This window comes from Mus caroli, unplaced genomic scaffold, assembly GCF_978045245.1.
Source record: "Mus caroli unplaced genomic scaffold, Mus_caroli_1 scaffold_15, whole genome shotgun sequence".
Classification (NCBI taxonomy): Eukaryota; Metazoa; Chordata; class Mammalia; order Rodentia; family Muridae; genus Mus; species Mus caroli.
The window spans coordinates 108,515,285-108,543,057 of NW_028227270.1; the positions used below are offsets into that span (position 1 = coordinate 108,515,285).

Below are 27,773 nucleotides of genomic sequence, written 5' to 3' on the forward strand. Positions count from 1 at the left end.
TTATTTCGTGGTGGCTGGGTGATCCACCAGGCTAGTCTGACTCCTGTCCTTACCTTACTTCATCTTTTTAAAATTTAATTCCTTTTTAATTTTTCTTAATTCACTTGATGTCCTGATCACAGCCTCTCCTCCCTCCTCTCTTCCCAGTCCCACCCTTACAAATCCACCCTCCCATTGCCCCCTCTCTTTCACTTCAGAGAAGCAAACCCCCCCCTTGGGTACCACCCCACCCTGGGGCATCTAGTCCCAGCAGATCTAGGCACATCCTCTCCCACTGAGGCACAACGAGGGAGTCCAGTTAGGGAAGGGGGTGCAATGTCAGGAAACAGAGACTGAGATAGCCCCCATTCCATTTTTTAGGGAACCACATGAAGACCAAGCTGCACATTTGCTACAAATGTGTAGGGGGTCTTGGTCCAGCTCCTGTATGTTCCCTGGATGGTGGCCCAGGCTCTGTGAGTCCCCATAGTCTCAGGTTAGTTGACTTTGTAGATCTTCTTGTGCTGCTCTTGACCCCTCTGACTTGCTCAGTTCTATTCCCTACTCTTCCATAAGATTCCCTGGGCTCTGCCTGATGTTTGGCTGTGAGTCTCTCTGTGTCTGCCTCCATCCACTGCTGGATGAAGCTTCTCAAGAGACAGTTATGCTAGGTTCCTGTCTGCAGGCAGAGCAGAGTATCCTTAATAGTGTCTGGGGTTGGCTCTCTCACATGGAATGGGTCTCAAGTTGGGGCAGTTATTGGTTGGATTGTTCCCTCAGTCTCTGCTCTGTCTTCAACCCTATACATCTGATAGGTAAGACAAATTTTGGGTTGAAGGTTTTGTGGGTGGATTGATGTACCCCTCCATCCTCTGGAAATCCTGCCCAGCTACAGAAAGTAGCCCTGTCAGTCTCTATATCTAAGCTAGAGTGACTCCCATAGACTCCCCATATCCCTTTTCATCCCAGGCCTATAGCTAGTCACCAGACAGCCTCTCCCCACCCCAGATTTCCATTCTCACTTCCATGCCTTTCTCACCTCCTTTCTCTCACACCAGATTACCATCTCTGTTCCCCCTGCCTTTCCTACCCAGTTCCCTCTCTCTATCCATCCCAGATGCCTAGATATACATATGTTCCCATGCTCATGTAGAGTTGGGGCTCTGGACTTTGGTTTTTAGGACCTTAGTAACTTTGAGGCAGATGTCTAGTGCTGCTAAAAATAAGAGGAAAGGGTTGTGTATCAAAGCTCCATGAAGCAGCCTTTTTTGGGGGTTACCTTTCCCAAATTACCATTGTAGCTCTCACTTTAATGGATTTTTTTGTCTGTATTTCTAGGATGTGCCATTGGTCTGTACCTTGAGAATCTTTATAGGGCGTTGTTTTCCAGAGTCTATGCTGATGTTCTCCTTGCCTCTATATATGAAGCCTTGGACTTTTGTTGTCTTTTAGTGACAAGCACAGTGCCCTGAAGTAGAAAAAATTAACAAGTTATGGCAAAGGGTCAGAACTGCAGGGCTCAGTTCCTCATTCTAATATGTAAATACAGCTGGAGCACTGCCTTTCACCTGCATGTATCTGGCTTTCACTTTAACTAGTAGAAAAAACGGGATGCACTTTCCCCTTCTCCAATTGGTGTCCCTTGCATTTATCATGAACTAAGGAGCATAGAATGATTGTTGGCAATAACCAGTCAGATTCTATAAATTATATATGAATGCCTGGAAGCAGCCCCAGAAATAGCTCAAGCCATAGCATCTTTCCATCAAAGGTAGGGCTCCCTTATTGGGGAGTTTAGGCATTATGTTCCTAAAATGTTTATTCAGGCTCATCTTCTCCTGGAAGGGATAGATTTGTAGTATCAATGTAGATTTTCCTGCAGAAAATATAAATGTCTATGGATTTACATCTGATGACACGATTGCTTATTCCTCATTCAACACAACAGGTATTTGCTTCGTATCCCTTACACAAATGGCATTTCAGCTCTGCCTCTATAGAGTTGGGAAGTTGGACTTCGATTTTGGGGCACTAGCAACTTTGAGGCAGAAGTCATCTGTTAAAATTTCAGACAGTTAGTGGATGGAGAGGTGGCTCCATGGTCAAGAGTGCTTGTGACTGCTGGCGTGGGCTGTAGTAGGGTTGCTAGCACCTACATGAAGCAACAGTCATGTCTGCAAACACAGCCTCCCCAGGATAAAAGTCCTTTAGACCTGATAATTAAGAAATGCACCAGGAAATAAATATCTGGTTGAGGAGAAGCAAAGTTAAAGGAATATGAAATTTTGTTTCTTGAACACAACGATAAAGCATGGTGTTTCAGAACACATGATGTGTAGCAAGAAGTGTAGATGACATTTACAGCATTAAATTTACAAGTTATTAAAAGTGAGAAGAAACCCAACTAAGTAGGTAAGTAAGAAAATAATACAAAATATGCATAGGAGAGCAGCAAGATGGAAGAGTGGTGAGGTTAACGGATGGATTAGTTAGTTTAAAAACTAGTTCTGCAAAAAAAAAAAATCAGTAGAAAAACCAGTGATGAATTTAATCAATAAGGATATGATCTCAAATAGTCTAATGTTAAGTTACACATGGGTTGAAGGGCTTAATAACCCAAATAGAGGAAATTAAGCCATAAGAAAACATTTACCTACTTGTATGCAAATGAATTTTTAAAAATTCACGAAATGAATAATTCGGTTTTTGGGGGCGGGGGTTGCAGCAAACTTTTATTGATGGTATTCAAGAGAGTAGGGAGGGCTCCCTAGGCCCCTCCTGTTATTACGGGGGTCTGGGATGGAAATTGTGAGGGAGATGCTCAGTGTTGGGGACTGAGTTGGGACAGGGACTCTTCAGCAACTGAGGGCCTCTCTCTTGTTCTCAGTATCCTTGCTGGAGTGGGTGGTCCAGGATTTCTTACTCCTTGGAGGTCATGTAGGCCATGAGCTCCACCACTCTGTTGCTGTAGCTGCATTCATTGTCATACAAGGAAATGAGAGGCATTGAGAGCAATGCCAGCCCCAGCATCAAAGGTAGAAGAGTGGAAGTTGCTGTTGAAGTTGCAGGAGACAACTTGGTCCTCAGTGTAGCCCAGGATGCCCTTTAGTGGGCCATCAGATGCCTGCTTCATCACCTTTTTGATGTCATCATACTTGGCAGGTTTCTCCAGGAGGCATGTCAGATCCACAACAGATACATTGGGGCTAGGAACACAGAAGGCCACGCCAGTGAACTTCCCTCGTTCAGCTCTAGGATGACCTTGTTCACAGCCTTGACAACACCAGTGGATGCAGGGATAATGTTCTGGGTAGCTCTGTGGCCATCATGCCACAGCTTTCCAGAGGGGTCATCCACAGTCTTCTGGGTGGCAGTGATGGCATGGACCATGGTCATGAACCCTTCCACAATGTCAAAGTTGTCATGGATGCCCTTGACCAGGGTGCCTAAGCAGTTGGTTGTGCAGGATGCATTGCTGACAACCTTGAGGGAGTTGTCATATTTCTCGTGGTTCATACGCATCACAAACATGGGGGCATCAGCAGAAGGGGCAGAGATGATGACCCTTTTGGCACCACCCTTCAAGTGGACTCCAGCCTTCTCCATGGTGTTGACGATGCCAGTAGACTTCATGACATACTCTGCACCAGCGTCACCCCATTTGATGTTAGCAGGATCTTGTTCCTGGCAGACAGTGATGGGCTTCCCATTGATGACAAGAATCTCCTTCTCAGCCTTGACTGTGCCGTTGAATTTGCCATGGGTGAATTCATACTGGAACATGGAACATGTAGTTGAGGTCAATGAAGGGGTTGTTGATGGCAACAATCTCCACTTTGCCAGATGCAGAGGAGAAGGTAGCCCTGGTAACCAATATGGCCAAATCCATTCCCACTGACCTTCACTATCTTGTCTATGGAACGAGACTGGCACTGCACAAGAAGATGCGGCTGTCTCTAGAACAGGGAGGATCAGAGAGCTGAAATGAATAATTTGTAGTCCAGACTAATCACTTACTACTGATCTTCCTGCTTCAGCCTCTCCCTGAGTCTGGGACTAGAGATGCTCACAGTTGTGCTTAGAGCCCTATTTTATTATTTTAAATACATAAATACAATAGTCCCATGTGGTGGTTCATACTAGAAACCCTAATACTTGGGATGCTGGGTCAGGTTGTGGTAAGTTCCCTGTCAGCCTGAGCTATATAGAGAGTTCAAGGAAATCCCAGGCTACAGAGTAAAGATACAGGACCTATCTCAAAGGTGTGCTCCTGTGTCCTGCTTCATTGTGTGGATTCTAGGGCTTGGCTTGAGGTCCTGAGTTTGCAAGGCAATCACTTTGCAGCCTGAGAAATCTCTACAGGCTTCACAATTCTGTTAAAAAGGAGACATTGATGTGTAGAGTGTAGACTTTATTACAGAACATGGCCTGCCCTAGCTGGCTTTGGTGATGACCTGGTCATTGTAATAGAAAACCCATGTCTGACTGGAGTCGCTTACAGATGTGCTCTGTGAGGAAATGGGATGGCTCTGATGCTCCATTCTTCCTCCCACTTACCAGGACTTTATGATCTGCAAGATAATTCATTAGGCAACAACCAGGTCACTGGATGTGCCTTTCGTGGATTTGCATTGCTCCATGCTGTTGACTTGAATTAAGTGTGGAGATGACTCATGGCTGATGTTTAATAGCTGAGGCCAGGCGTATTTAACCATGAGAAAACTAAAACCAAATACTCTTTTGTGCTTTTACATGGGAAGACCAGAATAGCAGTAGTCAACTCAAATGGTCCCACCCAGCCCCACCCCCCAGCCCCTCTGTGAGGGCTTTTTATGGTATTTGATCTTATAATTTCACTGGAGACTGATCTGCTTGGTTCTTCAGTCCCTGACAGGTGAGTATTTATCTTCTCATATGGTGCCATGAGCTGTTGTCTTCAACTTGTTTAAGGATCAAAACCATGGCTGTAAGCACTTTAGACTTAAAGAAGTAGGGCTGGTCAGGTGACTTGTGGGTTAAAGTGCTGCCAAATCAGCCTGACCAGCGAGCTGAGTTGTCTCCCTGCGACCCTGATGGTGGAAGGAGGGAAATGACTCCTGAAAGCTGTCATGCCTCTGGCATGCACACATAAAATAAATGTAATAAAATTTTTAAAAATTGTAAGGAGGCCAGGTGGTGTTGGCACATGCCTTTAATCCCAGTACTTGGGAGGCAGAGGCAGGCAGATCTTTATGGGTTCAAAAAAATCATAATGATGTATCTATTTTTTTATCCAAGCAATCCAGTTTTAAAAGATATTATTAAAAAAAGAGGACAATTTTTGAGTACACGAGTTTGGCTGTATAGGAATTTAAAACGGTAAGAAAGATCACAACACTAGGAAATCATTTCACCTCTAACACAGAAGATCTGATGGAAACCAAGGACTCCACAGGAACACAGTTTGGGAAACACTGTTATATACAAATGTCACCATCGAATCCACAGTTTAAAGAGCAATCTTAAGACACTGTAACTTACTTTTATTTAATGGTCTTATTGAGACAAGGCATCTACCAGACACTTTGTGATACAGAAAGTGTGTGAATCTTATAGATTCCTTGCAGCTTCAGACTCTCTGTTGCCTAGGCTAGCCCTTGTTCCCAGCATGCATAAACAGCACTGTTAAGTTTGATCAGGCTTTCAAGACTTTTCAGTGAGCTCTTCCCCGGGGCTGGAGAGATGGTTCAGTGATAAAGAGCATTTGTGACTCTTACAGAGGACTCAGGATTGATTCCTAGCACCCACATGGTGGCTCACAATCATCTGTAACTCCAGTTCCATGAGATCTGACTTCTAGCCTCTGGAGGCACTGCACACACATGCTAAACATACATAGAATGCAGGCAAAACACCCGTGCACATACATTTAAAGAGAAAGAAAGCTCTCCATTCCTTGCAGTTTCCCTGGCATCGCTTTAATCACAAGTATTTCTTCCCCATAATGGGACATGAAAAAGCAGAATTTTATCTCTGGTGACTTCTCATTTCAGGATATTATTCACCCCATCAATAATGCATGGGGCCATCAATGATGCATGGCAGTTGTGCCATTCCTGAGGAACTGCTCTTCTTATTCAAGTGGGAAAATTTGAATAATAAAAATGTCAGTATGAGATAAATGCTAGGTGAGGTAAGAAAGGTTTGTGAACCGGCTTAGACTTCAGAAGCTTCCCTCACAGCATGCTCCCTCCAGCCTTTAATTGAAATAATAAAACATGCTAGAGGAAAGCAAATACTAGCATTACTGTCACTCTGTTTCTGCATTTCAGTTTTTAGGGGATTCTGTTTGTGCAGAAGGGACACAAACGAAAGACCAGCACGTTGGAGAAGAAAGTGAATTTCCCAACACTCGCTTTTGCTCACCACTATCTGAGTGTTGCGTTACATGCTACTCCTTCTCAGTATTTTAAGAGGGAAGAAAAGTAGGCAGTGTGCTTTGAAGAAAGAAATGACTCCATGAGGGCTGGGGAGATGACACCATTAATAAAGTGCTTGGCTTGCAAATTTGATTTCCAGAACCCATTAGGGGGAAAACTGGCCATGGTGGCACTTGCTTGCAAAATCTAGTGCTGGGTAGGCAGAGGCAGGCCTTGCTCTGAATGAAGCCTGCTGTCTCATAAAATAAGGTGGCCAGCTTCTAAGGAATGACAGCCCAAGATTGTCTTCTGGGGACAAAAGAAAATTTAGAATAATTGATTTTATAATTAGATGCCATGCTCATGGCCATCTAACTTGGGGGTGGGGAGGCAGACTGTTACATTGGGATAGAATGGAACAGTGTGTTTCTGTAAGTTATAGGTGAATAATTCCTGTTAGACTTTAAACACTCAGTGATGCTGCTACCCAGTTAGGAAAGGATGGCTACAAAAGAACATAACTGTAGAATAAGATGGCACAATCGAAATTCTCCATCTAGGAAGCATTTCATAGAATTCTTAGATATTAAATGTGATGTCAGCATAGCCTTATGAACTGAAGATTCATTCTGAGGAAATTTTTAAAGGTTTTAGAGAATCCTTGTCATGGTTAAGAAAGGCCTGCTTGGTTTTCTAGTAAGCTTCTTGCAAGATTTAGAAAATGAAATAAAATGAAAAGCTTAGAAGAAACAATTTTATACATCATCTGGTAGAGCATGGGGCTGATGGGACTGCCTGGAGCAAATCCTTCCTGGAGCCCTCCTCTTGCCTGGGAAGTCTCTCTAAGCACAAGGACAAGAATGCCAGATGCCATAACTCACCTGGTCTGTCTGTGACACACCTAGGTACCATGCTTGGCCACCAGCTCAGTGTCTGCCTGGTGGTGTGGGCTGTGGTTAGCAGGAAGATGAGGATGGCTTGTTAGGTACTAGTGGCCGTGGTTCTGACCAATAAGTGCTAAAGACCTCTACGGACAGCCTTCTAGAAACTTGTGTTAGACTGGGTATTTGATGATAGTATGTCCCAACACCAGAGAAAAGAGAGTTGTAGAGGAAAGAGAACATTCTAGTTCCAACTTCTTTTCCATTTTTCATGTGTGTGTCTATGAGTGTGTGTTTGTGTCTGTGTGTGTATGTGTGTATGTGGTATGTTGTGCATGCATGCATGCTTTCTAAAATTTATTAATCATTTTGGTTTGTTTTTACATTTCAAATGTTATACCCCTTCCCTGTCTCTTCCTCCATGAGCCCCTCATTCCTTTCCCCTCCCCTTTGCCTCTAAGAGGTTTCTCCCCCACCTACCCACTTCCTCCTCGCCCCTCTAGCATCCCCTTTCTCTGGGGCATCAAGCCTCCACAGAACCAAGTGCCTCCCCTCCCATTGATGCCAAATAAGGCAATCCTCTGCCACATATGCAGGTGGAGCCATGGGTCCCTCCATGTGTAATCTTTGGTTGGTAGTTTAGTCCCTGGGATTTCTGGGGGGTCTGGTTAGTTGATATTGTTGTCTTCTTATAGGGTTGCAATCCCCTGCAGCTCCTTCAGCCCTTCCCTTAACTCTTCCATTGGGATCCCCAGGCTCAGTCCAATGGTTGGCTGCAAGTATCTGCATCTGACTTAGGTGCTGGAAGAGCCTCTCAGAGGACAGCCATATCAAATTCCTGTTTGCAAGTATATCTTGGAATCATCAATAGTGTCCAGGTTTGGTGTCTGCAGATGGAATGGATCACACAATGGGGTAGTCTCTGGATGGCCTTTTCTTCAGCCTTTGCTCCATTTTTGTCCCTGCATTTCCTTTAGACAGGGATGATTCTGGGTTAAAATTTTTGAGATGGGTGCATGCCCACATCCTTCTATTGGGGGCCATGTCTATCGACTGGACTAGAGGTGGTCTCTTCAGGTTCTATTTCGCTGTTGTTGAGTATTTTGGCTAATGTTATGCCCATCGAGTCCTGAAAGCCTCTTGCATCCCTGATGTCTGAGACTTTCTAGTGGTTCCCCAAGGGCCCCTCTCCACTGCTACTTATTTCTTTTTATTCTTGTGCCCCTCTGGACTTTTTCTCCTGTCTCTTCCCAAACCTGGTCCTGCCCTTCCCCCATTTTTAATGACAGGTAAGGATTTCACACCCTAGTCACAATTTGCTACTCCTTTGAGCCTTGTGAAAGCTAGCACCAGGGGGGTTCTGCTCTAGCCGACCTTCTCATGAATAATGCAATACCACAACCACCCTATTTCCTAGGCTTTGATAAATTCTTGTATGAGTGTAACTTGGCTGTTCTTTTAAGTATCTGTAGAGAATCTCCATTTGTCAGAAGACTTCACCAACTTGCTTCTAATATGCAATGTAGCCTGCTATACCTGGCTGTAGTGAAGATTCCTGTCTCAGTGGGATTCCCTAGCTCTTTCATGGTAAACAGACCTATTCGCTAGGCCATTGTGTTTGGGTAAGACTGGCTTCTGTCCTAAGTAATCACTCTGCAGACTAGCCCTGAGCTATTCTAGCTCTGTTCTTTGTAAAGCCTAATTAGTTTTCTCTACTAGAAGTAAATTTGAATGTCACTGAATAGATAACCTTCTCACTGAATTCCTACTGAATTCCAAGTTTGTTGGCTTCAAGGACTTTCTGGGACATTGGAACACTGGCGAAGGCTTAGCTATGTCAGAATTCAATCAAAAAAGGCACTTATAATAAGATAATAATAAAAGAGAGCACATGGATCCATACACCAGACTAACGCAGGGATAGGGTAAGAATATACGGGTTATGAGAATGCCAAAGTTCCAGGTGAGTTTCCGTGACACTCTTTGCCTCTTGAGTGCTCCCAGGCCTCTAGGAGCACTCCACTGGAGCATGTGTAGCAATAAGTAGCATGCCCTAGGTATTCCCTATCTTTGCCTTCCAAGACTGGAATTACAGTCAGGCTATCACACCCACCCAGGATTTACATGGGATCTGAACTCGGGATCTCAGTATTGGGAAGTTCTAAACCACTGACGGTTTTCTCCCTATCCCGAAGTTGTCAGTCTTTGACCCTTGAACCTGAATTTGCAGAACAGTCCAGTTGTGCTCTGGGCTTTCATGCTTCTCCTTTTCTAGATCTGAGAGTATGACTTAGCTGTGGTAGACACATGGCAGCCAGTGGAGCTGGCTTGGCAGGCTTTTCTCGGAAGAGCCAGAGAGTAAATATTTTAGGTATCTTGGGTCATGTTTCTTCTCAACTCTGACATTTAGCCCCAGAGCAGCTGTAGACAGTATGCAAATAGATAAGCCTGGCTGTGAGCCTAAAAACTGTATTGATGGGCACAGAAATGTGTATTTCAGACATTTTGTGTGTAGGTGTTTATGTCTTGTAAGTGTGTGGGTGTACATAAGGTATTTATGGTGTGTGTGTGTACACAGGTGGAGGTTAGAGGTCAAGGTCAGTTGTCTTTTCCTGTGGCTCTCCAATTTCTTTTTGTGTATAGGACCTCACTGAACCAGGAGCTCACTGGCTCACTGGGCTGACTGTTCAGTGAGCTGGAAGGTTCCTCTAGGGGCTGCTCCCCCAGTGCTAGGATTTTAGGTGCGTGCTGCTGCCCCTAGATCTTCTGGGAATGTGGACTTCCTCCCTCCCTCCCTCCCTCCCTTCCTGTTCCCCACCCCTCACACTCTATGTCTCTCTCTCTCCTCCCTTCTCTCTTCTTCCCTTTCATTCCTCTGTCTCTTCCTTTCTCATTGGCTCATTTGTTCATTGGCTTTGTTCTCCCTCCATCTCTGTCCTTCTAAGCCTGCCCAGCAAGGTGAATTTCTTCTGCTGCCCCCTCCTCCCTGCCTTGCTACAGAGTATATGGTCCTGTCCTCTCTGCTTTCTCTAGCCTGGAAAGTGCGTGCTAGCAGAGACAACTACTCACCTGTCTCACCTCTCAGGAACTAACATACTTTTGAGGGAAGGAGACAATAAATATATATATTGATTTTTTAAAAATTTCCTTTTATTCTTTAGAACCATGATAATACCAATATTCTGTTCTGACAGTTCATCAGTTCATTTGGCTTTGAAAAGATTCTCCTATACTCCCATAGTACGCAGATTGCTTTCCTGCCTTGTGGAATTAATTGAATGTCTTTAGCTTGACTTGAATAAACACTTGTGGCTACAATAATGCTTAATTCTATGCTATGGGTTTGGTGCAGTGCACTTGGAGTGATATTTAATTTACTACTTGATATAAAGCATGATTCTCCATTGTCATATATAATATAAAGAATAAAAGGCTGTACAGAAAAATTCTGAAGATAGATAATTTCAAAACTTCACATAATTAAAATGCTAAGATCTTTTGCTAGTATAATTTTCTAATATCGGCATAAAATATCTTAGCTGCAAACATTGGTATGTGATAATGAAGATCATGAAGTTACATTTTAATACAAAATGGAGCAATCATTTTGAAAAAATTGTTATTTCTGATAAAATTAAAGTTTTATGATATAGCCTGGCAAACCACTCTTGGTTATTATCTATCCAAGAGTTATGTATCTGCTTCTGCTCAGAGTCTTATGTGTTTAGGCATTTTTTCCCCCTCATAACAGCCTCAAATGAAGAAACAACCAAAATTGCCATCAGCTGACAAAGGGATATTATAAGTTAAAAAAATCAACTATTCATTTGTTTCTATAATGACTAGGATACTGTCATTCAAAGCCTCAAGTGTCTTGGCCATGGACTCTTAGCACTGAGTGACATCCTCAATTCTGGATTTATTAATCTATGTTAGCCAGAATCCTTAAATAAAAAGATCGAAGTAACACCTAACAAACAAAAACAATAGCAACAACAACAACAATCCAAACACATGTCTGATGATAAGGTAGTTGAACAGGAAGGTTTGGCAGAGGTAGATGAGACTTTCTGTAGACAAGTGTAGATGTGTTTCTTCCCTAAAATAGATGAACACATTGTACTTTGCACTTAGTTAAATGTTAGTTAAATGATAGTAGGAAAGTCTGAAGCCCCAATAGATTGAGTACTTTAATTGGTAAAGTTTATTGCTTGTGAATTATACTTCAATAAAACTGATTTTAAAAAAAGTTTCAAGAATTATAAACATTAAAGCAAGAACAAACTTTTATTTCACAACATTGAAAGGAAAGACTTGCAGATATTGGCAGATACCATAATACATATAAAACAAGCAAGCAGAGCAAATGCTGTAATACATAAAACAAACAAGCAAACCAACTAGCTGAAGCTCAGATTGGCGAAGGAAGCTTTAAACTGTGCAGGTAAAATATGAAGATTTCACTCCGGAGAATCCTGTGAGTTCATAATGAGAAAAGAGCATCCGAGGAGACAAAATACTTCATGGACTTGAAATATCTCTAGGAGAGGAAGTTCACACTGCTTCCTAATGTTTTGAAAGATGTTTGGCAGTGCTCATGATGATCAATGAGAAAAAGAAAATCACATGTGACACTGGTGAAAGGTGACAGGGATGGCTGTGTATCATGGTGACAGCAGGAATTGTGTACATTTCTGGTAGGACTGTAAATCCTCTTTAGAAAGAAAGTTCTCTCTCTCTCTCTCTCTCTCTCTCTCTCTCTCTCTCTCTCTCACACACACACACACACACACACACACAAACACACACACTCAGAGTTTCTACCCTCCTACCTTTCACCAGTTCCTCCATGATCCTCACTGCCTTCCCCACCTATGCTCTCTATTTTTAATGTACTGGGTTCAATTAGTGCTGTTTATATCCACATGGGTGTGAGGCTGTCCATTAGAGTGGACAACCAATTACCAGAGACAACCAACTACCAGGGGCCACAGCCCCTGAAGAAAACAATCTTACCCAACAGCTATCAAATGCCAGTATGTCCTCAACCAGAGATGGGGCCTCTTGGTCCCCTTTCCACACTGGAACATTGATCTGCTTGATCTTGTGCAGGTCTTGTGCGTGCAACCACAGCTGCTGTGAGTTCATATATGTAATGGTCTTGTCTAGAAGACACTGCTTCATAGCAGTGTGCCCCAAGCTCTGGCTCTTACAGTCTTTCCACCCTCTTTTCTACCATGTTGCCTGAGTCTTGTGAGGGAGAGGGTGTGATATAGATATTTCAGTTAGAGATGAGCACTCCATAGTCACTTATAGACACCCCTAGAAGCATATTTGTCCTGGACCAGCTTGTTCAATATGTATCCATGAAAACACACACACATCATGTTGATGTCAATGTATTTGCAATAGAAAACCCAGGTCTATTAGAAGGAACTAGCCTAGGTAACAATGACATGCAAGTGAGGCTGTGAAGCAGTGGGGACAGTTGTCCATTGCTGGTGGGAAGACAAATGGAACTGGTGTGTTGACCAGGTGGGGAACACCTTTACATCAGTTAAACATGCCTTCACTCTGGGATTCAGTTACCACAGTCCTTGGGAAAATGCCTTGAAATATTACAGTCCTGTAGATAGCTGCACATAGTGCTCCAACCTTGGAAGAAACCAGCATGTCTTTCGGCATGTAAACAGATGGACTTTGGTACATCCATACAGTGGAGTGGGATTCTACACTAAAGAGAAACGAACCGTTCCTCTGAAAGAATATGTATAGGAACAATGCACGATGCTAAATGAAAGAAGCTGGCCTAAAAATGGCTACACCATACATGTTGCCAACTACATGATGTTCTGGTAAAGTTGTGGGGACAGTGAATAGATCTGAGGTTGCTTGGGGTTAGTAGGGTGAAGAGCAAGAGCACAGGAGGCTTGAGCAGTGGGATTGTTCTGTTGGTGAGCTGTAACTGACAGGGGCAGGGAATACATGGGACCTCTTCCACCTTCTTATTAGTGTTATTCTGTGTGTAAAATTACAATAGAAAAATCAATACATTTGGAAAAGAAGCTAAGCAACTGACAGATACCTCTAAGTATTGACCAGATTTGAGTTAGAATGTATTTAAGCCATGCACTTTGAAGTTGTTAAGTACATGTCAGCAGTAATCAACTTAAAAGTTAACCCATCATGTATATAGACATATACCTTGTTGTACTATATATGTCATATTAATATAAGCAAGCTAATTCTATATAAGCAATTAGGATAAATATGTAGCAATATCTGAATAGGTATTCATAATGTTAAGCAATAGTTCAGCAGAATTTATGGTACTTCTTCAGGATGGAATTAAAGCTAGGCTGGGCCCTTAGTTTACTTCATTTCTGTATGAAAGGATTTAATTTTTAGCTGGCTGTTAGGACATAGATGCTGATTGCAGAATTGTGCATGTATGAACATTTTAAAGATGATGTATGATATGTGTAGGTGAGTACAGTGCCTGCAAAGCCTGGAAGAGAGCGTCAGATTCCCTGGAGCTAGAGTTACAGGCAGCTGGGAGCCTGGGAGTGCTGGGGGCCAGACTCAGGCACTCTGCAAAGCCAGCAAGCACTCTTGACTGCCAGGCCGCCTCTTCAGCTCCAGAATTTCTGTGTATTTTATTTCTGAAGTACACCATTCAACAGTGGCTCCAGACAATGATGCTTGATTTGCAGTTAGATGTTTTAAAATGAGCAGCACTCAGACAATCCATCTAGGAAGCTCTAATGCTGTAAATAATATATGTGCACGTATTCTTGAAGTGTTAGATGTAAACTTTCAAGGTTGTACCTTCAAAGCCTCCAGAAGAAGTTGCTTTGCTGGAATTTCGTTTCAATTCAAACTTGGTGTTGAGATACAGGAGGCAAACTTGCTGAAAAGTAGAATGGAGGTGAGCTGAGGAGATCTGCATATTGGTCCACACTGCAATCCTTGAGTCTCAGCAGGCTGAAGTGAGTGTCTACTCTATGTTCCGACCACTAGCAACTAAAGTTTACTCCAGTATTTTAATTAGAGGCTCCAGTTTGCACAAAGTCTGTGACTAAGTCAGGGTTCCAGAGCTGATATGACAAACAGCAACAGCAGCAGCAACAAAACAAGACCTTTCTTTTCTCATCTCTCACACGGTCCTTTACAAACCAGATGGATGGAAGGCTGTCTCTGTCCACCTGGCATCTCTCCAGGGACACTAATTAGGCATGCTATGACTTAGCTCAGTTCTTACACTCTTTACCTGGGGTTGGCCTCAGAGCACATGTATTGAGAGCTCAGTCTTGCAAGACGGCATGTCATATGGCAGGTTCCAGCAGTAGGCTGACACTGACATCTGATTGTTTGTAAACGGAAGCTACCAGGTTTTCTTCCATAAGCTAGACTGACATGCAGAAACCAGACACTGTCTTCACTGATATTTTTAAAACCAACTTTGCGGTTTTATTCCTCAGTGGTGGTTTCACATATGCATGTAATGAAATTTTAGTTGGTTTTACCCCCATGACCCTCTCTTATCCCCTTCCCTCTCCCAGTGACACTCTTCTCATCAAGCCCCCTCCTCCTTTCATGGCACATGCATGTATAGTGCTTCTGGCAGGGAATAGTTGTTCAAAACAGGAGCCTGTGAGGGACAATTCATGGACAAACCATAGCAGTAGACAACATGGTATAGTGACTTAGTGTTACAGTCAAAGAATACACACATACACACACACACACACACACACACACACACACACACACCAAAAAACAAACAAACAAACCCAAAAAACCTTTTACAAACTCTAGAAATTCTGAGTCCAGGTTCAGTGCCTCTGAAGGAATGTACGTGACCAGTGATGAGCCTTGCTGGGTCTTGCAGGATCTGTCCTCCAGCCAGCTTATGTTTTAGTGACCAGTGTCCCTGATTCCTACAGACAGATTTGACTACAGAGTGAGCTAACCACATCCTCAGAGTTTACCCACAAATTACCTCAGTGGTCTCAGGCTTAGGAAAGAATACAAAACCATTATGAGGAGGGATTTAATCTGAGCCTTCAGTTCCATTTCATCACTTGCAGGGCGTAGTTGCACACGCCTTTAATCCAAGCTCTAGGGAGGCAGAGGCAAGTAGATTTCTGAGTTGGAGGTCATCTTGGTGTGTTGTGTGCATGAGTGCAGTGGCCTGTGGAGTCCAGAAGAGGGCAGTAGATCTCCCTGGGACTGGGATTCTGGGGATTTGTAGGCGGTCTGCCAGTGCTGGGAACTGAGTATAGCTCCTTGCCGAGAGTAGTCTCACACTGTAGCATTGTCTAATGGTCTGTCTGTCTTCTTTCTCCCCTTCCTTCCCTCCTTCTATCCATCCATCTTTCCTTCCTCCTTCCTTCCTTCCTTTCTTCCCTCCCTCCCTTCCTTCCTTCCTTCTTTCCTTTTGCATCTATGTTGTATTTTCTCAATACCTAGGGTATGAGAAGACACAATCTAACAGGTTTTACACGTTCTCTGAAAACAGGTGAGAGGGGAACGAGGCATCATCAGTAAGTCGGAACTTCTTGCCTAGTTTATCCTTCCCTTGTTATTCTCAGTGACATTTGCTTACATAACACCCATTGTGTAAGTGACCCAAGGCTTTCTGCCAGTGAGTGGCGATTCCACATTTGGAGTGTGTCTGGTTTTTGTTTATAACAACAACATGCTCATCTGGGTTAGCAGAGATCTGCTGAGAACAAGCTCCTGTGTGGACTGAGTTAACCCACGTCAAATGCTCAGACCAGTCGCAGGCCTGCTAAGCAGACATCCGGTAATGCTATCCCTGTTGTTTATGAGGGTTCTCTTAAACCTTTGAGTTCTACTCAGATCTGCTCCAAAGCACACAGCTCATCTTATGAGATTCTGTGGAGAAGCACACACTGAATACATCATTGGTAAAGCATACATGAAAAATAAAATTCAGGAGCCTCTTAGCTTCCTGATAGCTGCACCGTGAGGAGTCAGAACTTGACAGTAGTTAGATCTGACATGCGCTTGGCTCCAGACATTCAGGTCTCTTGGGAAGCCATATGTGATTTTCTGTTGTTAATGATGTATCTTGCCTATGCATCTATGCCTCATGGCAGAGGCCAGTGCACTTGTAAGCTTATCAGGGTCGAGACTTAGCTAAAAGGCTTGTTCAGTAAGCCCCAGGGCCTGGGCTTAATTCCAGGACTGCAAGAAAACAGTGAAAAGCTTCTCCTGGGACTAAGTGTTTGAGCGTCTTGCCGGAGTGCCACACCATCTGTAACATCCTTGGGAAAGTATTCCACACCTCTTTGGGACCTTTATCGGTGGAAGAAAGAACCTGAAATCCTTTGGAAAACTTTGCATAAACTGGGTGATATCATGGTAGGAAATCGTCCTTTTTCCTCTCATTTTCCCTTCCCCCACCCTCTCCTCCTCTTTCTAAAATCTCCCTTCCCTCTCCCTCCTCCCCGTCCTTTCCTCCTCTCATCTTCCTTCATTTACTTATTTTTCCCCCCTATTCTGGCTGTCTACCAGATTTCCAGGAGTGTCTGGACCAGATCACTGTGTTCTACTGCAAATATAATTTTCGGTGCTTTGGAGAGAGGGCACATGGAGCTTAATAGCTGAAATTTCATTTGGAAGGGTGATGACTCAGCAAAAAGATGCCCCACGTTTCGATGTGTTTTTCTGCAGGCCAGTTGCTCTCACAGGTCTTGGTTTCACGGCGTTGAAAGCCAGCTGTACCTAAGAGGCAAAGGGGGCTTTCAAATATCATCTTAAAGCATGATACAAGTATGACGTTATGGAGAAAGCAAAACCAGAAGGTATACGCTTTCCACTTCTCAGGCAGCTCTGTGGCCTCACCTGTGCTATGAAAATGCATCATTAGTTGATTGAATATGGGCCGTTTATATTTTTATTAACATTTTCCATTTGTCATTATTTTTATTTTTTAATTTAATTTTTTTATGTATGTGTTTATATATGTGTACATGCATACATGTGTATGTGTGTGTGTGAGAATACAGTGCCTGTAAAGTCCAGAAGAGGGTGTTGGATTCTCTGGAGCTAGAGTTACAGATAGATATGTGCTGCCTGATCTGGGTGCTGGGAACAAACTCAGATTCTCTCGTAGAGCAGCGAGCACTCTTAACTGCTGAGCCATTCCCCAGTCCTCTGACGTTATTTTTAAATGGCTGGTCTATGTATCATACTTTACATTTATAACCCAGCCTATGTGACTCACTGACTCCTCCCTCTCCTCCTCCTCCTGTCTTTACTCTTTTCCAACGCTCTCTCTGACCTTTCCCTCCCTCTTCTCCATCCTTTAGCTTTTCACTGACTCCCTTTTGTGTCCTTTCTCTATACAGAGCATGAAATAGTGGGCCATAGCTCTGTGTGAGATGACATCACAGAAGGTCACATGTGTCTATATGTTTATGTAGATTTACAAATGGTGTCCTAACAAAGCAACTCTCCCCCAGCTTCACTCTCTCTTTTAATGCTAGGGACAAACCACCCAGGTGAAGCAAGTGTTGTCCCACTGAAGTATACACCAGCCTTGTTGTCCATTGTTAAGCTGTATTTGTAAGAAAGTAATAGCCACTTTCAAGTGTTTTCCCACTAAGCCCAAGTCAGAGATTCATTTTCCTTATCAGTGCAGTGTATATTAGATTTTGCATTTTTTTTTTGCCTATGCCAAAATTTTGAGTTAGAGCTGTACATTTTAGAAAATATAGCAGTTTTGAATTCAGATACCTCCCTGCTGAAATTTTTTTTTATATGCTGGTTTTCATTGTTGAGTGAATTTCCTGAATTAAACCTTTAATTTGTGGATATTAATGTCTCTGGTCAAACTTTGAAAGGTTCTTTTTATTCTAAGAAGAGTTTCCTAGGTGAGTCTTTGTGCATAGGTGAGAGTTCAGCACCTATGGTGTGGAGATCTTGTGGCATTCTAAGCAGGAAGGAATCCACACCCTGTATGTGGACCTCATAATTACAGATAGGAGAGCACACATGTAATAACTGCAGGCTATCTTCGAGTCACAGGCCATCTGTGTGTCTCTCACGTGCAATTTCAGTGAGGATGTGTGCAGTCAGGCCCATGAGACACAGGACCTCCCTACATCTGTCACTGTCACGCTGTGCCTGCTGTGGTAGTTCCTTGGACAGGTTGTCAGGGCCTCTGGTATTCACAGCCTAGCTGGTGCCATGTTCTTGACAAACCTCCTTATCTGCTGGACAGGAGGTGATGTGTTTGTGTGTATGTGCGTGCGTGTGTGCTTCTGTCTGTGTGCATGTATGTGTGTGTGTGTGTCAGTGTGTGTATCTGTATGTGTGTGTGTGTGTCTGTATGTGTGTGTGTGTGTCTGTGTCTGTGTGTGTCTGTGTCTGTGTCTAGACAGGGGTTCAAAAGGCAGGGATAGGGCATACCAGAAAGGAACAATTCAGATGTCTCAGTTCAGCAGCTATCTAAGCCAGGGATGTGTCTCACATTTTTGTATGTAGTAAATGGATTCTCATGGTTCTGAAAGTGTTGGGAGTTTATTTATTTATTGTCATTTTTACTCAGCTTTCTATTTTAAATGGTAGATATACTAGCCTTCTCCCTCAGCCATAAAAAGGAATTCCCCATAAGGCTTTCTTTAATGTATCCTCAACAGACCTTTAAAAATATGCATGACTGCACATACATTCACACATATAAATATAACATATAAACATAGTATATATCTATATACAGTATATACATTCACATGTATACATATGTAAAATACACATATTAAATTGTGATTAATATTCATCATGTATCTATCCCTTAGAGTCATCTTCCTAAAATATCCCTTTCTAAAAAATTTTATTTATTTTAATTTATGTGTATGAATATTTGCTTGCACATATGTATGTGTATCATGTGGGTGCCCAGTGCCCCTGAAGGTCAGAAAAGGATGATATATCCCTTGGAATTGGATGGAACCATCCCTTGGATGGTCGTGAGCCACTATATAGGTGCTGGGAACTGAACCTAGGTCCTCTATAAGAACAAGTGCTCCTAAACCCTGAGCCACCTTTGGTTTCTTTATGTCACTCATTGACCCTTTCTGAGCCAAACCTATTTGCTAGATGAGGTAAAATATTTGGTTCACCAAACTTCACTTCCTTTGTTAGATTTAACTTCAGGTTTCCAGTCTATATGACATAATAGGACCCCAGAGTGGTCCAGATCTCTCAACATTAGTCAAAGAAAATCAAGTCTCCAGATGGCTTCAAGACTAATTCTGTATAGCAGGCCTCATTTGCACTGCAATTCCACTCTGTATCTCTCCCATCAAGATTCTTCAACCAGAAAATGTGTCCTTTCTATAACAATCACGAACTTCATCTGCAGGCAGCAAGGGACCACATGTAGATGTTTCCATGGCTGCCTCTCTTGTTCCTGTCTGTCCTTTCTCAGAGGGCTTGTCCCAACTCACAAGATTCTAAACTGGCTCTGATCTCAGAGTCATAGAGTTGAGCCAGTGCACCTATGAATGGGCTCTGTATAACTCTCCTTACAAAATTCCTGTGAGACATCATTGCCAATCCACAACTTCCTCGGGCCACCATCAAGCTTGTTCATGATTCATGACGGTTGGGATGGTTATCAGGCAGTGCTGAGGACTCTCTGATCCTAATATTCAACACCTTCAGCACCCTGTGGTATTTTTGCTTTTCCTATCTCTATATTACTATGACAAGGCCAGATGCTTGCTACATATGCAGTCATTAAAAAAACCTAGCTTTTGGGCAGCATGTGAAAGTTGCCTTGTCGTCAATTAAGCTGTTTGAATAATAGCAGTGGGTCCAGCGTGTTCATTCCTTACTGTGACCGTTCCGTGTATTCACTTGTTTTTATATCTTTAGTCAAACTCTGTTCTAAATTCTGAGATTCGAGTGCCATAAAGAAAACCCTATTATCTATCTACCTACCTACCTACCTACCTACCTATATATATTTATGTATGTACATGCGTGCATATATGTGGGTGTTTCTCATGGAATGGGTGTGGAAGTCAGAGAACAGCTTTTGAGAATCAGTTCTATTCTTCTCTCATATGGGTCAGGTGGATTGAACTCAGATCATTGGGCTTGGTGGGAAGAGCCTTTAACCCACTGAGCCATGTCTCAGACCCTATAACATTTTAGTAATAGATTTTTTTTCACCTTGAATCCCTTCTCAGAACATCATTCTAATATGCAAGCAAATGACTGGAAATTATGGGTTTTAAATGAAGCAAGTATGTGCGACATACCTGAAGTCTAAATGGTTGGTTATGTAGGTCTCCTGTTTGAGATCATAAGTAACAGGGTGGAGATGGAGAGATAGCTTATTGGTTAAGAGTGCATACTACTCTTGTAGAGAACACGAGTGTAGTTTCAAGTGTGTGTGGAATGGGTCACAACTGCTCATAATTCCACCTCCAGGGAAATCTATCTGGTGCTATCTTCTGACTTCTAAGGGCAACTGCACACATGTAAAATATGTTCACACAGATATACACATAAGTAAAATCCATTTTAAAATCAATACCACCTCACATTTAATAGGGTAGAAGTCAACTTGCTTGCAGTGGGTTAGCTTTGGCAGTATGAAAAATGAGGAGCTCCATGGGGTGCCTGGGAGTTCACGCATGCAACTTTGATAATTTGTTTAACTCTTTTTGTTTTGTAGGACAGGGTCTTATGTAGCTCAGGTTCACTTTGAACTCATTAAGTAGCTGAGGATAACCTTGAACTGCCAATCTTTTGCCTCTACTACCCCAGTGCTGGCATTATAGGATTGTGCTACCTCACTTGGGTTTTGGTACCAATTGAACCCAGTGAACCCAGAACTCTGTGCATGCTAGGCAAGGACTCCCCAACTGAGCTACATCCACATCTCCTGTGCACTACTCCTCTTCATTAGGAACAGCCTCTTCTCTGGTTTCATGTGTGTGTGTGCGTGTGCGCACGTGTGTTGCTCTTTCATGGATGCTGGTCAGTTATGACTCCCACTCAAGATGCACATGAACAGAGTTGACATGAGAACTGTGTGATATTTGAGAGAGGCATGTGGGAAGGAATGTGACCCTGACACAAGATTCCTTATAGTTTCACACAGGCACAGTTGGTCTTTGGTGTTTTGAAAAATAGATTTAAAAGGCAGCTTGCACTGCATTAAGTACTATTAGATTTGAAAGATGTCATATTATGGATTCCAACATGAGTCTATAGCACCATGAAGTCCTTGGGTATTGTGTTATAAACATGGATATTGAGGAGCAGAAACCCTTTTAACCACACTAATTCATGAGAGATTTTCACGATTAAGAGCTAAATTGGCACAGCTGTGGCCTTTGAGGTGGTAATGTCCTGTTAATCATCCTTCATTTAAACCTGCTAATGCCTCTCTCCCACCTAGACCCTGTTGTGGTCCAGCATGCCAAGTTCAGTGCCTCCAGCTTTTCTGAACAATTTGAACACCTGGGGATACCCAGGTGTACCCGCTTCATTAATTAGCAAACGTTTACCCTTGCCTTTCAGAGAGGTGACATGCAGAATTCATTGACACAGGAACAGTCATTGGTTTGCCAAGGTGCTCATATAAAGTTCTGTGGAGGAGAGGGGTGAAGGCCAAAATGGGGCAGGGAAGGTGGCTCAGTGGGCAAAGTCTTTGATGTGCAAGTGTGAAGGCCTGAGTTCCAGAGCCTAGCCCCCGAGTTAAGATCCATGCACTGTGGCATGTGTATATAATCCTAATGTGAGGGTCTGAGGCAGGATCACAGAGCTCATGGCCAGCAGTCTAGTCTCTGAACTTCAGGTTTAAGGAGAGATCCTGTCTCAAAAATGATCTGGAAAGTGATGGAAAGAGACATTCAAAAGACATCATTACACGCGTTCACATATACACTCACCCACACATTTTTTTTTCTTTAAAAAAAAAAATAGACTTTAAGAAAAGACCTGGAATGGTGAGCACCCATGGAGAAGTGAGAATCTTGAAAGAGTATTTCCAGACTGGCAATACTATGACTGAGGTTTTGAAATCATTTCCCTCCTACAATGTGCCCCAAAGGTCATGAGCCCAGAGTTATATTGTCACGGAGAGAACATATAAACATCAAAACAATGGTTTTCACCAGCTGGTGGGCGAAATCTTGCCGGGTCTCTGTCCAGTCAGTCCAGCAGCAGCAGCAACTCCCCCGCACCACTTGATGCCCCTCTAATTGAGGGAGGAGCTGACCCCCCCCCACCCCCCCATTGGTCATGGTGCTTTCCCCAAAGCTGCTTAGCAGATGGGTGGCCAAGTACAGTGAGCTCGCCTCAGTCACAGGCCATCTGCTCTGTCTTAAAGCTTGCTCTGGATATCTTCCTATGTCTTGGCCAACCAGCAGCTTCTCGCTTAATTTGCACTTCTAAGATTCTAAGCCTTTGTGAGAATGTAGGCTTTTCTTAAGTTGGAGAGATAAAATTATATTTTATTGGCATTTCTTTTCAGCTTAGAAGACAGGTTTTTTTTAAATACTCGAGTCTTGGCGATTCTTTGGAGTAGGAGGGTTTGTTCAGTCCATAGATAGGAAGCCCAAGAATTTTTCCATATGGCTTTTGCCTGATCACCAATCAGAACTGGACTCTGAGTCTCTTCTTTTCTCTTGGCTGTCAAGCTATCAAGATTGAAAACAGCATCCATTTTAAAAACACATTTTTGAGTTGCCGCCGTGTTTCCCTGCAGGTTGCTTGGAGCACACTGGAAAGAGGTTTAGAAATGCAACTAACTTGTTTGCCTTCTTGACAGGAACCTGAGATTCCTAACAGAAAACCAAAATGAGACAGACCCACAGCCAGAACTAAAACTCTCTTCATCTCTATATCCATGTGTTTAACTTTCTGGAAGCAGTTGAAGTTAACATATGCATAAATATAAATAAACAGGAAAATGCGGCACGTACTTCTAAGCAGACAGGAGCCAAATCCCCATGTCCCAAGTTGGAGGCAAAATTCCAGCCACAGGAATATAAATGTTTATCTCATATAAAAGAAAAACCCTGTGTCAACGAATATCTCATATCAATTCATTTTTCTGTTTGCTTAACTCCATATTAATTTGAAGACAACTGTTACTTCTGTCTTTTTAATATCTTTGTCATCGTTAGGCAGCATGGTATGTTAGAAATGAATATTTGAGAGCTGGAGAAACCTGGGTTCTAATGTCTGGTTTAAACGGATTTTAAACGTTTTATAACTCTGGCTTTAGAAAAGTTGCTAAACGCGTTTGTCTTATCAAAACCGTTGTTCTAGAGACCTTGGTCATGTGACATTGGCAGTGTAGACAAAGTTCCAAGTGTCCTGTGACTGAGTAGATGCCCCATGAGGGGCAGATATTGATCTCTGTCAGCTTAAAGTGTGTTAGAGTGTGTGTTGGGGTGGGGGGCAGGTTGCTGTGTAGAGCACCGAGCTCTACACCTCGAGCTCAAGTGAAAATTAGCTAGACATGGTCGTGCACACTTGTAATCCCAGTGCTAGGGAGGCAGAGACAGGAGGATTCCCAGGGCTCCCCATCACCCAGCTTAGACTTCTTGAGAACTGCAGGCCGAAGAGAGGCCCTGTCTCAATGAAGAAAAGGTGAGTGGGGCTGAAGAGATAGTTTAGCAATTAAGAGCTCTGGCTGTTTTTGCAGAGGACCTGGGCTTAGTTCTCAGCATCCCTGTGGCAGCTTACTTCCAGTTCCAAGTAAATGTCCTTTTCTGACCTCTGAGGACACAGACAGGATGCACATATGACACACAAGCATAGGTGCAGGTAAAACACACACACACACACACACACACATATATATATATGATCATATATATATATATATATATATATATATATATATATATATATATATATTTATAATACCTAAATCTTTTTCCCACCATTTTTTGAGTCAGGGTTTCTGTGAGTAGCCCTGACCATCCTGAAACTTTCTCTGTAGACCAGACTGTCCTCTAACTCAGAGATCCTCCTGCCTACTGAGTGCTGGGATTAAAGGCAGGAGCAACCACAGCCAGTAACATCTAAATCTTAAAAGGATCAAAAGCTGATTATTTTTCTACTTTTGACTTCACCATAGTTTTCTTTTTTTCTTTTCTCATGGTGATAAGTGAATTCAACTTTCTAGAACTGTTAAAAAATAAAAAAGATGGAAAAGATAATAAATAGTTAATAATGACAGCGTCAAACCCTAAGTGACACTACCTTACCCCAGCTGCATCATGCTTTGTTTTAGATGCACATTGATTAGAATAATGTGATTTTATTTAAGAATAATTTTTAGAAAGTGGACAGCATGTGGGCAGTGACTCTTTCTTGACCTCTGACCCACACTCCAGTATGCACATACATAGTCCTGCACCAGCACACGCGCAAGCACATGCACACATACACTCACAGACACACAGTAAGGCATTAGCTATGAACAGCGAGCACAGTGCATGCATAGGCAGAAGACGGTGAGAGGTGACCAGTGGGAAGGGAGGGGACGCCTTAGACACTCACCTGGCTGCAAGCTTGATTGAGGAGGATGTCCTCCTGATGGCTCTTTCTCTCTCTCTCCTCACACAGAATGTTCCCCCGGACCTGTCTATCTGCACCTTTGTGCTGGAGCAGTCCCTGTCAGTACGGGCCCTGCAGGAGATGCTGGCCAACACAGTGGAAAAGTCAGAAGGGGTGAGTACCCATTTTCTGTAGACATTTTTTTTTTCCTTAACTTAGCTGTGTGTAAATGTTTGTTTACCTGGGTATTGTGATTTTATTTTTCCTAAGTCAGTGGCTTCTTCATGTGGGTTCCTTATGGTTATCTAGCTATCTAGCAGGCTTAGGATGTCTGAAAGACATATAAAAAATAAGCCAAATAATCCAACCTCCTTCTGCTTCACACTTGTGTGTGTGGTCTGTGAGTATTTGTGTGTCTCCTTCCATGTGCCCATAACACAGTCTGACCTACTAGCTTTGTGCCTGCTTGTTTGTCATTGAGCTCTGTGTCATCTTCAAATGCCCTTTCCCAGGCACACCCCTAAGCGTCTTTGTGACTAATACAATTTCATGGCACCATTCTGTATTTTTAATAACAAAATTACAGCAGTAGCTTCAGCAAGTTGTAATTTGTAATTTTGAAACAGCAAAACCATCTTCTGAAAATGAAAATTCCTGTTCTGTCTCCTAATGGTGATATTTTTCTTTGAAAGCCTATTGGACTATTTTAGTTTTTTTTTTTGAGAAGACACAGAATTACTGCTTTTTGGAGTATTACCTGTTCTTAATCAGTTCATTAATCAAGTTTTCATATAATCAGGAGGATAAATGAACACTCCACACCTTCCCATTTACCAAGTTGTTTCACAGTCTTAAAAAAAAAAAAAATTTGTTTTCAGAAACACAAATGGCACTTTTTTTGCCATTACTGACTATGTGTTGTTATTATTGAGCCTCTTTCTCAGTTTGTTTAAATAAAGAGATTAAAAAAATATATTGTCATAAAGTTTCACATGGTGACTAATCAGCTATACTACATTATTAGCTCTTTTAGCCTTAAGGGTTTTCAACACACCTTAAAACTTTAATTGTTATTTTTCATCAATTCTAAATTAAATTTTCACATATGAGATATATGTGTGACAAATATGGACAAACCATTTATGGCTTCTGTCCTGAATTTTTTTTTTTTTTTTTTTTTTTTTTTTTTTTAGATTTATTTATTTATTATATGTAAGTACACTGTAGCTGTCTTCAGACACTCCAGAAGAGGGCGCCAGATCTTGTTACAGATGGTTGTGAGCCACCATGTGGTTGCTGGGAATTGAACTCTGGACCTTCGGAAGAGCAGTCGGGTGCTCTTACCCACTGAGCCATCTCACCAGCCCCCTGAATGTTTTATATTTGTCTGCAATTCTTTGGAAAACAAAAAGTCTACCAAAAATGATTCCATTTCTCGGTTTCTGTTTTAGGCCCAAATCAGAGCATGAGTCCTGTACCCATCTCACAATATTTTGGTTTTTACATAACAAATGTAGTTGATTTAAAAATTAAATCTCAAGAAATTCTGTGAGGGAGTGTGCTTGCACAGTGTTGGTAGGAGTGAACATTACTGTAATGATTGTGGGAGACAGTTTGAAGATGTCCCTCAAATTAGAAGTAGAACTGTCACATGGTCTAACAATTCCACTACAAGGTATAGATCCCAGGAAGATAAAGTGAGTATATTGAAGAGGAAAAAGTTTTAGCACGATGACTAAATCCGGGCAAGCATAGTGATTTTCTTCGCCGTTATATGGAGAGCTGTTTTACCAGCCCGCAGACATGTTATATGCTTTATATTATTTAAAAGTCACTTTTGGTGACTACAAAATATAAACTTCCCATATCAATAGGCATGAAGGTTTTAGAATTTATCTTTCCTTTATCAAGGTTTTCCATTCTCTTGCAGTGGAGTTAAATTATAAAAAGGTGAAATTTCTGTTGAAACTGGTTTCTTTCTGGAACACCCTCTTGTGGCTTTTACATATCATAGAGACATTCCAATTCTGAAATTTGAATCTGTCTTTACAAACAAAACTCCAAACAGCTGTTTGCATTTGCATATTATTGCTTTCCCATTGTTGTGGATTCTGGCTTACCTCAGTTCCCTAAATGAAACTTTTATATTACAAAGCTGCTCTTTCTAAACTTAACTTTTGCACAAGCTGAATCCATGAGGTTGAACTATGCAAGCTCCAAACGTCCCATGCTCAGAGGAAACAAGTTAAATTAGCATTTGGGGAGATGTGTTTTTAACCTTTTATTGTTAGAATTCTGGACACACACACATAGCCACAATGCTTTTACTTAGTTGAATTTAGTTTTGAATTGTTCTCTAACTTGGACATTTCTACCACAGGTAGAGTAGACTTCCATTTGAGGAGTTGGATCAGAGTCTTTCAAAGCCCCACGTGGTTGCCACAAGCATTAGCTAGTGCGTAGAGTGTGGTAGGACTCACTCTCCTATAGCCCCCTTTATCGAGTTATGGGTTGCTACCCCTTTGGGAATCAAACAATGTTTTCACATGGGGGGGAACCTAAGGCCATCAGAAAATATAGATTCATTGTGACTCACAACAGTAGTAAAAAATACAGTTACGAAGTAACAATGAATGTAATTTTATGGTTGGGGTCACCGCAGCATAAGGAACTGTATTAGAGGGTCACAGCATTAGGAAGGCTGAGAACCATTGTCCTGTATAGGATGTTGGGGTGGTGTGAACAGTTTGGGTGTATCATAATGGATCTTGAGGAGGTCTAGGATAGGAAGTCTTCTTGGGTGGTGACTGTTTTCCAGCAGAGAGATAACAGTTTTCCCCTTTTAATGGCTCTGTTACCCTTTAGCATATATATATCATCAGCTCAGGGCTAGACTGTGTAACTAGCAAATGCTGCTGGCTTGATAGGAAATGAGTCTCTTGGACTCAGC

At 42.3% G+C, this 27,773-nt stretch overlaps 1 protein-coding gene across 6 annotated transcripts in view; it reads left to right on the forward strand.

The window, feature by feature from the left end:
- Positions 1-27,773, forward strand: part of Ryr2 (ryanodine receptor 2) — a 568,461-nt gene that overhangs the window by 175,068 nt on the left and 365,620 nt on the right. For all 6 annotated transcript variants that reach the window (XM_085831287.1, XM_085831288.1, XM_085831289.1 and 3 more), the window contains exon 3: positions 24,893-24,997. In XM_085831287.1, coding sequence (XP_085687413.1) covers positions 24,893-24,997 — 105 coding nt within the window. The remainder of the gene's footprint in view (positions 1-24,892; positions 24,998-27,773) is intronic.